The sequence below is a fragment of the Halyomorpha halys genome, unplaced genomic scaffold, assembly GCF_000696795.3.
Source record: "Halyomorpha halys isolate HHAL.00 unplaced genomic scaffold, Hhal_1.1 Scaffold28.1, whole genome shotgun sequence".
NCBI classification, from domain to species: Eukaryota; Metazoa; Arthropoda; class Insecta; order Hemiptera; family Pentatomidae; genus Halyomorpha; species Halyomorpha halys.
The window spans coordinates 1620557-1631326 of record NW_027110130.1 but is presented as its reverse complement, the minus strand read 5'-3'; the positions used below and the strand labels follow the sequence as shown (position 1 = coordinate 1631326).

Sequence of the window (10770 nt, the reverse complement as noted above, 5' to 3'; positions counted from 1 at the left end):
TAATTATTTTTCCCTCGGTTTCTTCGAGTCATTGTCAGGAATCCTCGAGCAATGCCCAACATTTTCGAGATATTTTAACCAAGAAAAGCATTCCTCAGACCGTAACTTCTAATATTTATTTATGAAATATATATTCCCCAGGTTTTTGTATATATATACTTCAGCTGTATGATTAATATAAATACCTTAATAGTTTTTGATGATCTTGTAAGATTCTATGCAATTCTCTATTATTTTGTAGATTCAATATCCTATACTCTATAGAATTTTTCTGGTAATCAGAGTCGATATTTAAATCTGAAATATGCGATCCTAGTACAACAAATTGGGCATAAAGACTCATCAAAATTTGGAAATAGAGGAACATAAACGCCGTTACGAAGGAACTAGCCCACAAAACCACTATACATTCATAAACTAAAACGATCTCATACCAAGGGGACTTATCCATTGGCAAAGGATACCATCCTGTGGATATCTTACACCTTCCTGTGGTAATGGCGAACATGTTACCGGTGTGATAGAGGATGTAGTCAACAGGTACTTCGGGAATGCAAATAAGTGACACACCTATAGTAATGACCACAAAAGCTACCAGACAGAAAATATTTGTCTGTTTACTTATCTTTCTGTAAATGGATATTACTTTTTCACGCTGGTACTCGGGTATACTTTCCTTGAGGAAATCCTTCATCATTAGATTGTTCAGTCTGCAAATGCTCTCTAGACGGAAACAAAAAAGGAGGTGTTTACAGCAAAGCTGAAGAGGGGGCAAGGAATGAAAATTCAAAAGAGTTGCTTTTTGAATATCCATTTCGATGACGAAGAACCCAACGTACTGGCAGATTATGGACGGTAGCATCAGTAGGAGGGTTATTAATATTTGGAATTTCAAGACTGAATTTCTTTTCTCGGTTGTCCTGTAGTCATTGATGACTCCCCACAACCCGAAGAACTTGAGGTACTTGATGCTTAGTCCGTCGATGACGTCGGAGTCTGTGATAGCCGCTTTGTCGCCCATTGTTCTTTCCAGAAGACTGAACTGGCCAACCAATCGGCTTTCTTATAAGCTCCCCTCCTCGCCTAAGACTCCATTCTCATATTAATGTTCCAATTACCGAACATAAATTAGGTTTGTAATAATGTATCGCTAGTAAGGTCCTGTCAATTAATTGAAAGAAATTAATCTTAGTTTCGCCTCGAGTAGTTACATTATGAAATAGAGTGTTCAACAATATAGTAGAAAGAAAGGAAACAATTTGGATTAATGTTTAGTGAACATAATAACGGATAAATCAATTTGTCTGTGACTAATTGAATTTTATATCATCTGAGGACAATTCAATTTTTTTCATCGATTTTTCTTAAATAAATATAAGAACTAAACAATTTTATATCTGAAGATCCTATAATATGGAAAAATAAAGTTGTTTATCTCAAAAGTATAATCATATCTGCATATGACAAGCACTCCATCTGTATCCATCGCTCTGATCTGTGTCCAAAAACCGATTCTCTAATTAACAAACTTAGGTGAACTCTTACAAGCCAAGTCAAATAACCCATACACTTGCAAGAGCTCACCACGGCTTGGCCAGCGTGTGGAGGTACCTTTAGAACTCTATATTTCTAATGATTCCAGTTGAATTTCATTCCATATGCCTTTCAATTTAGAGAATTGTTTGTTATTTTTATCGAATGATTATTTCAGTAATTTAGATTTTTAGGAATTTAAATTTTGCACGGAGCTGGTTTCGAACCACAATTTTCAATGCAGTACACCGAATAATAATATAGGCAATATTCTTAAAGATAGTTTTAATTTGTCCAAAAATAAATGATACCTGAACTGAGAGCCTCAGTGAAAGACTTTTCTCTTGCCAGGTATAAAATGCGCTGGGAAAATTATTTTTGGGTTGGAAAGATTATTTACAGAAATATGGTTGTAGTCTATATATAACAAATAAATTGTATGCATCATAAAGAACAAAAATGTAATGAATATATATATATATATATATGAAAAAAAACGAAATAATTATAAAACAAATTAATTTTATGCATTAAGAAAAATGGAAAAACAGCTTAATACTTTGCAAACACTTAAAACTAATTTTATAATAAAAACCGAAAGAAAAATGTCTTCAATGTGCCTTGAGCAAATGTTTGTAAATATTTATATTTAATCTGACCAGATGACAGCTGGGAGTTCTGGAAGTACGCAGAATAGGGGCCCCTGTGTGAGGAAGTGGCTTGGCCAAAAGTCTACCACGGTCTTACCATGGAGTCTGCGAACCTGCGGGGAAAACTAAAACAATGCCGTCATAGCTAACAATCGTAGACTGCCTCTCTTTTACCATCAAAAGATCACACCGCTTTTGTTTAAAATCACATGTTTTATTTTAGTGGACATTATTTATTGATATTTACAACTGTATAAAAAAAAAATACAACAAGTAAAATTGATCATAATGACATAATGATATGATACAGGATGTAGAGAAACTACCCAGTAGTAGAACTCTAAAAACAGTTTACAATATAAGGTCACGAGGCCATCTTCTTTTCAGGTGCCTCCGAGGATTGCCAGGAATGGAAGGTTAGAGGAATACAAGAGGAAGCAAGGTTAGAAACTAGTGGGTTTGGGTGGTTAGGGAGTTACTAATAAAATTATAACATTTTATTCAATGTTGCTTCATCAGGTAACCAATAAAAAAAAAGGTCATTTCAAAAACATTTCAATTAAAAATGAAAATATGAAATGCTTGAATATGAATTCAAGATAAAATTAATTTTTAAAATCCATTGCACAGAAAAATAAAGGAATGATTATTATATAGGAAGATGGTCAGGGATGCGTTCAAAGGAGAAACAAAAATAGTTTATTTTTTACAACTATTTATTTTCCGACGTTTCGCCCCACTTTGTAAGGCTTCATCAGGGCTAAAAAGATACAAAATGATACAATGATAAGAATAAAAATAAGTAACAATGGCAAGAGTAAAAAAGTTTATTTTTATAAAAATACGTGAAATATACAGTTAAAAAAAAGTACAGGAGATGTACATAAAACAAAAACAATATGAGGAAGGAAAAAAAATAGAGATTAAATAAACGTCATGAAAAAATAATAATTATAAATAAATAAGTAATAATAAAGATATAAAATGATAATAAATGAGCATTGCCATTGTTACTTATTTTTATTTTTATCATTGTATCTTATCTTTGTATTTTTATTCTTATCATTGTATCATTTTGTATCTTTTTAGTCCTGATGAATCCTTACAAAGTGGGGCGAAACGTCGGAAAATAAATAGTTGTAAAGTATTTTTATTTCTCCTTTGACCGCAACCCTGTCCATCTTCCTAAATATCAATTTTTACGGTCAACTATATATAGATATATAGAATAATTATTATATTTATAATCTTTACACTTTCTTGAGACTGGTTAATTCTGTTTAAATAAATAATTCAAATTTTATCCATTTTTGTCTCAAAATATTTTATTTTCCTTATAAGTTCGACGTTTCGGCCAATCCGGCCATCTTTAGGAACATATTAATACAATTTTGTTACTAAAATATTTAAACACTCAACTTCATACTATTCTGCCCAGGTCACAACAACAATTTCTAATTTGTCAACTTTACATTTAAACCAAAATTAAATTCTATTTATCAGAGTCACTTGTTAAAACTTTATCACAACCTTACTTGTAACCTTCCTTCTTAGTTACAAAATTGTATTAAGAAATTGTTGTGACCTGGCCAGAATATCCTGCATGAAGTGGAGTGTTTAAAATTGTATTAAGATGTCTGAGGATGGCCGGATTGGCCGAAACGTCGGACTTATAAGAAAAATAAAATGTTTTGAGACGAAAATGGATAAAATTTGAATTATTTATTTAAACAGGAATAACTATTGTTGAGGAACTCTTATAAACACGTTTTCTTTTTCGTCATTATTGACGAACCTTTCCTTCTCATCTTCATCAAACTCCCTGTGACATCCAGCAACCACATTTTTATAATAATCAAAGAAATCTATGCTTTTCTTATCGGGCCCAAAATGTTTCTTTAAAAAATTTTCTAATCTGGCAATTTCACTAATGCAAGAGGTTTTCCTATTATTATCAAATCCGGTGACGTGTGTAAAATTTCCTATTTTCCTTTGAAGGCGGTTGAAATGCGCCTACATCGTTGAAATAGTGCACCTCACTCTTAACTTCAGTGTCATCTCAAATCTGAATACGTTTCTAAAATAAAAGGTGAAAATATTTTTTTTAAATTATTTATTTAATGTAATTTACAACTGTACAAAATAATAAAATAAGTAAATATGTTGTGTGTATCATATACACTTGAAAATCTTGGGAAGGAAACACCCATTGGTGGTACTTCAAACATTAATTTAAATTAGAATGTCCCGTGGCCATCTTCTTTTCAGACGCCTCGGAGGATTATCGGGGATTGGTAAAGATGAAAGATTAAGAATTAATGGGTTAGGATGGTTATGGAGTTTGGAATGAAAAGACGCATATCTGTTAAAAACATCGATGTTTTTGTAGTCGATGTCCTATTCTTTGATACAAAAATCACTTCTGACAGGCCGTAGAATACGTGATCGTAAGAACAGACCTTATGTTTCTGAAATTGTTGTTTAAAAAGATCGATGTATTTTGGGCAATGTATTGAATGCAACGATATTTTAATATTGAACATTGATATTTCTAAACATCGATGTTTTTTTTTTTTCAATTTGCATTCTTTTTTGCAAAAACCACTTTAGCCTGGCGGGAGTATTTGTAGTCGTTGGAACATACCTTATGTTACTGGAAAGGTTGTTCAAAAACATTGATGTATTTTTGGTAAAGATTTGTATGTAATGATATTTTAATATTGGGCATAGATATTTTAAAACATCAATGTTTTTCTAGTCGTAATTTATCTTTATTACGTCGTTAGCGTGATGGTTGGAGGTCCTTTTTTATCTCACCACATTGTTGATAGGAAAGTGTTTATACTATATTTTTTTGTTTTAATGTAGTTACTTTTGGAAAAAAAAAAATCAAAAATTGGGACAAACGTAAAACATCGATGTTAAAAAAACATCGATGTCGCATCCCTATTACAAGGATAGTTAGAACAATTTTAGCTGAAAATATAGAAAAAGTATGTTTATGAATATGTAACGTTCTTTTAAGCGAACAACTCCATGAATATATTTATAATTTTTGTTACACCAACTGTTATTTTTTTTATCCCCCTCCCTAGTCATTTCTGGTATACAGAGTGCGGCGGCAGTGGTGTAGTGCGCTAGGGTTTGCCCATGCCTCTGCTCTCAAAAATCAACAATTTTTTTTTCTTTATTTTACAATATTATTTTTATAGAATAATAATGTTAGGAGGGTTCCTTTTAATTATTATAGAGAACAATAATAACTGTGGTGCAGCCCAGCGCTAGGTTTAGCGCCTTATAGAAGGGACTGCACCTTGTCCACTGCATCCCTCTGGGTGCCTCCTGCAGTTTCCAGGCTGGTCCAGCCCTCCTGGTCTCAGTCTGAGTCAGCTTCCTCATCTTCTGGTGGCTCGCCGATGTTGGGTGGTCAAGTCCTTCCCATCGTGAAATGAGTGGGGTCCACCACCTCCTTCAACCGTAAATGAACTCCCTAAAGAAGGGATAATTTTCTTCTTTCATCAAACGGGGGAAGTCAGATTCGACTAGGGCGAAAATCCCGGTCTTTCTCGACAGCCTGGCTCGGTGTCCTTCCATGGCGGAGCAATCTAATATTACGTGTTCTGCTGTTGGGCACCGGGGGCGATGTTATTTCCAAAGCTATGCTGCTTTATCCAGTACCCCCGTGTCCTGTCAGGATCCGTGAGACCCAATAGTCCGGGAGGACCCATTTAGCCTTCAATCTAGAAAGGACGGTAGGGAAGAATTTTCTCAAAGTAGCGCTTTTCTGGCTTACTACTCACCTTCCATTCCAATCCTGTATTGAGTCCTCTCGCAGTATTTTCTTCCATAAGTTTGAGTCTCGCCGATCCTTTCTGGGAGTTCCTCAGGTAGCGCTTCCAGTCCCTGCCTCTTTACTTCATATTTAAGGACATCCTCTCTGAGGATGAGGTCTAGGGGCTTCACTCTTGCCATCACTTGCACCGCCTCCAGTATCCATTGTTCAGAACCCCAGCTTCTCACCAAAAATTCGTAGCCCGCCTAATATAAATAATTCATTATGGCCTAGCTATTTTTTTTCCCGACACCTTCTGACTGCATTACTTACCCTTCGTATTTTTATACGTTCATTTTGCCTTTTATTATCTTCTGTCGTGACCTTTCGTGTACCTGTTTTTTATATTTTATATAATATATTCTTCATCACTCATTTATTTAGTCCAACTATATATTTCTACAATTTTCTGATTTTTCGTTTCTATATTTTTATTATTTCAAACTTTTTATGTAACTTTACTCTTTAAACTTTAATTTCTTTTTCCTAATTCGATCTTGACTTTCATGGTCACTCATTCTTGGTGGTTACCCGATTATTTGCCAGATCTCTTGGTAAAGTCACAATTCAATTGCTCTATTCAGAAACTCTGCCGGAGTATGTAGTCATTCTTTCCTATTTAATATTTCTTTCTTTCTTTGTTTCCCATTCCCTATAATTATTCTCCCTTATTCCGTCTTTTTCATTTTTTTCTTTAGACACTATATTTATTTTAGCTTATTTTTTTACTCATATATGTAACTACATTTTTTATGCATTGTAACATTGTTTTTCTTTCTTTGTATTATTTTTTTTTTCTTATTTGCCCATTGCATCATATATATAATTTTTTTTCATATATTTCAATAAGTTGATATAAACTGTTTTTAATTATTTTAGACATTACTTACATATTTTATTATGTTAAGTCCATTACTCATCCTTTACATTTTCATCCTCATCTTTCATTATGTTTATTTCTTCAACAATTTCTGTTTTTTTATTTAATTTTTATTATTCTTTTGTATAATCTTTCTTCTATAATATATATCATATTCTATTGTCATCAATCAACTACAATCTACTTCTATTGTTATTGATCAACTACTTTCTACGTAATTCATTGTTATATATATTTCCAAATTTGTTTGTTTATTATTTCCCTTTATTTTTTATGTTTCTCAGAGTGATGGTTTGTATCGTTTTTTAGGGTCTACAGGACTGGTAGTGAATTAATTTTAGCACAATAAAAACACTCTAACAACTAGACAAACTTGGATGCTTTATTTCACTTAACTAACTTAAAATTGGATGAATAAAATAAAAAAAAATTAATACTGTTGGGAATAGAAAGATTTGAGACTAGGATAAAATAGAAAAAAAAAATCAATTTATGTAGTCAAAATAAAGTCAGTTACAATATATCAAACTGCATGATGTTTTTTTGTTTTTTCTTGAACTCCTATATATTATTTTCTATGTATTACATTTTAAATGCTAACAATAAATATCAATATAGATAAGATGACTCATTAAGTTTAAAGCATAAGAGAAAATCAGTCTTTATTCCGTGAATCTTGAAATCAGTGTAGCAACAGTGTAGGTAAATTGAAGTATCTGAAACAAAAATAAAGATCATTAATAATAAAATACTAATATTTTTATTAGATTACATGATATAAAAAAAAACAAGATGATAAATATAACATTATCAATATTTTAAAGAAATTCAAACATACAGACGTACGGAAACAAATGTAGTTCTGCTAACGCCATATTTAATAATTAGTATAATTACTAGTCGAAATTGATGAACCTCCCAAGTATAGGTACGGGGAAATACATAATGGTGGATTTGAAAAAGTTACAAAAAAAAAAAAAAAAAAAAAACATAAGTGGAAAATAACAACTCCAACAAAAAGAGAAAACCTAAGAGAAAATTATTTAAAGTAGAGTAAATATGCTAAAATAAAAAAAAAATAATCAACTTGGTAAAAATGTACATAAAAAAAATATAACACATTATGTTTCATTTGGAGCTCTGTATTTTAAAAACTACCAACAACACAAGAAAACTTAAGAGAAAATTATTTAAAGTAGAGTAAATTAGCTAAAATGTGGGCCCTAATAGAGCTATTTACGATCAATAGTTCTCGAGATAAAGCTTAAATTGCAACATTTCATAAAAAATGCACTGAAAAGTCAGTGATTAGAAATTTCATTTTAAGAGAACCATCCTTACTTTACGACACAAAACATGCTCTTCAGTTTACATTGACAATCACCTTATACCACAAACAAACACTGTAACTTATTTAGGACCCATCATAGGTTTAAGTATTTAGGTTCTACGGTAACTAGAAAAAACGAAATTGATGAGAAAATAAAAGCAAGGTTGAAGGCGGGAAATGCTTGGTATTTTTTAAAATAATAATTAAAATTTATTATTTATTTTGTTTCTAATTGTATATAAGTGCGAATGTTTCTAGTGTATTTGATTTTTACTTAAGCTTAATTCTCTTTTGCTGGTGTATAAATTGTTCTGTTATGTATTTTTTGTATATTGTTACCATTCATGTTTTATATCATTTTATTTTCCTGTTAGCTATTATTATACTTTTGTGTACTGTATACAATAATGTGTGATGTAAAGAACACCAATACTTATTGCTCCTTATTGGCAACTTGTATTATCATACTTCGATTAAAAAACGAAAGAAGTAATTAATCTTTTAGTTATGCGGGTAAAATATATTGTGATAGTGGTGATATGTTTCCAATAAGCACTCATTATTTTGACCGCCCCCTTCATCCCTTAAAACAAAACTATTAATTCAATTACATTAGGTTTTATCCCGTCAAACATTACATTAGGTTTTTATTATTGTTGAGGGGTCAAACATGAAATTCGTTGATTTTTTTAAAATACCCCGTTTATAAATTCGTCATATAAATGAATAATGGTTCCTTACGGCCATAATGGTTTCCAAGTTGATCGGGTACATCCTGATAGCTGTTAGGGTAACTCCTTTCCTAGCCCTGATCATCATCATCTGAGCCGCCTTCCTGAACTTGGTACCCGCCTTGTACCAGTCACTGCTGTAGATGGCGAAGTGCAAGTCCGAGCTCTGTTGATGAAAATTTAAGGATAAAAGTATGGAGTGATGAGGAGAAGAAAAAAGATTAATCAACATTTATTCTAATCATATTTAAGAAGAGGGCTAAAAAGATACATAAAGTACTAAACTTTTTTGATATAGTAGGATAATAAGATTTTTAAAAAAGTAAAATTAAGATAGGGTTAAAATATGTAAATATTAGTAAAAAGAAAATTATATACAACAGAACAAAATGACGAAATAAAAATAGTAATAATAGAAAATATACAATGACAAGAATATAAAAATTATGTATACTATTGGGTTAAAAACGAACATGAAACTTTTTTTTTTGTTTTTATTTAATTATTTATTTAATGTAATTTACAACTGTACAAAATAATACAATAGGTAAATATGTAGTATGTTTCATATACACTTGAAAATCTTGGGAAGGAACCACCCATTGGTGGTCCTTCAAACATTAATTTAAATTAGAATGTCCCGTGGCCATCTTCTCTTCAGACGCCTCGGAGGATTATCAGGGATTGTTAAGGATGAAAGATTAAGAATTAATGGGTTAGGATGGTTAAGGAGTTTGGAATGAAAAGACGCATATCTGTTTTGGGTCAAATCTGCAACGAGTGGTATGTTAAGGTCTTTATGAATGAGTTTATTTGTGACGTAATAAGGAGCATCAAGGATTTTACGTAGGATTTTGGATTGTAAGGATTGGATGCGGGAGGAATTTGATGGTTTGGTGGAGCCCCATATGTCCTAATTGGTCTGATTATTGTAGCGTATACTAATATTTTGTAGTGAATGGGAAGTTTAGAGCGTTTGTCAATTAAGTGTTGTAGCAATCGGAATCTACGAGCAGTTTCTTGTCGGTTCAGTCTTGTGTGTGGATTCCAAGTAAGTCTCTTGTGAAGATGGAGTCCTAAGTATCGAATCTGTACAACAGGCATTAGTGGTGTATTTAGAAAGGATACTCTGGACAGGAGATAGGAAACGTAAAAATAGATAATTATGAAAGATAGTTGACCGTGGATCACTTGTACGAGAAGATGGTTGGGGGTGCGGTCAAAATGAAACACAAATAAGTTGATATAACTTATTTAATTGTGCCAACGTTTCGGCTAGAGTTTCGAACCTTCATCAGGGCTAAGAACAGAAGAAGATAACAACCAATAAGTATAGAAAATAAAATATAATCAGAATGAAATAAAGTGAATAATTTCACAGAATGGAATTAATAAAATGAAGTGATGAGAGAAGTGGAAAATAAAATGTTTACATAGGTAATTGAACAAATAGGTAAAGTAATATAATAAAGGAAATAAAATAAAAATAAAGTTATATAACTGAATAAGCCCTGATGAAGGCTAGAAGCGTTGTGGCGCAATTAAAAATATATAAATTGTCTAGAGACTAAAATTGAATAAAATTTATTTATTTAAACTGTAAAAATAATGAAATTAATAATAAGAATAATAGTAAATAAGTAAGGAATAAATCAGGAAAACCCACCTGTTCCAGTTGAGAGATTTCGAAACAGTGACAAAGAGTATATAGAGTAGAGTAGTGGCGACAGTTAATATTTTTATTTCAAATACGCAAAATACAAAAAAGAGATATAAAATATTATACTAATAATAAGTATATTATCTTTAATATA

The 10770-nt window shown here is 31.6% G+C and overlaps 2 protein-coding genes across 2 annotated transcripts in view; both read right to left on the bottom strand.

Annotated features, from left to right (window-relative positions):
* LOC136795969 (odorant receptor 33a-like) overlaps positions 1-1021 on the bottom strand; it is a gene marked incomplete at its 3' end in the record, with an annotated part of 8858 nt that extends 7837 nt beyond the window's left edge. Inside the window, exon 1 of the mRNA XM_067048225.1 lies at positions 186-1021. Within this exon, the coding sequence (XP_066904326.1) occupies positions 186-1021 (836 nt within the window). The remainder of the gene's footprint in view (positions 1-185) is intronic.
* A 6320-nt stretch (positions 1022-7341) lies between these two features.
* The window catches only part of LOC106683659 (odorant receptor 4-like), a 9978-nt gene continuing 6549 nt past the window's right edge, over positions 7342-10770 (bottom strand). The window contains exons 4-5 of the mRNA XM_014425270.3: positions 8967-9122; positions 7342-7611 (exon numbers count right to left, since the gene is read on the bottom strand). Of these exons, the coding sequence (XP_014280756.2) occupies positions 7558-7611; positions 8967-9122 (210 nt within the window). The 3' untranslated portion in view covers positions 7342-7557. The remainder of the gene's footprint in view (positions 7612-8966; positions 9123-10770) is intronic.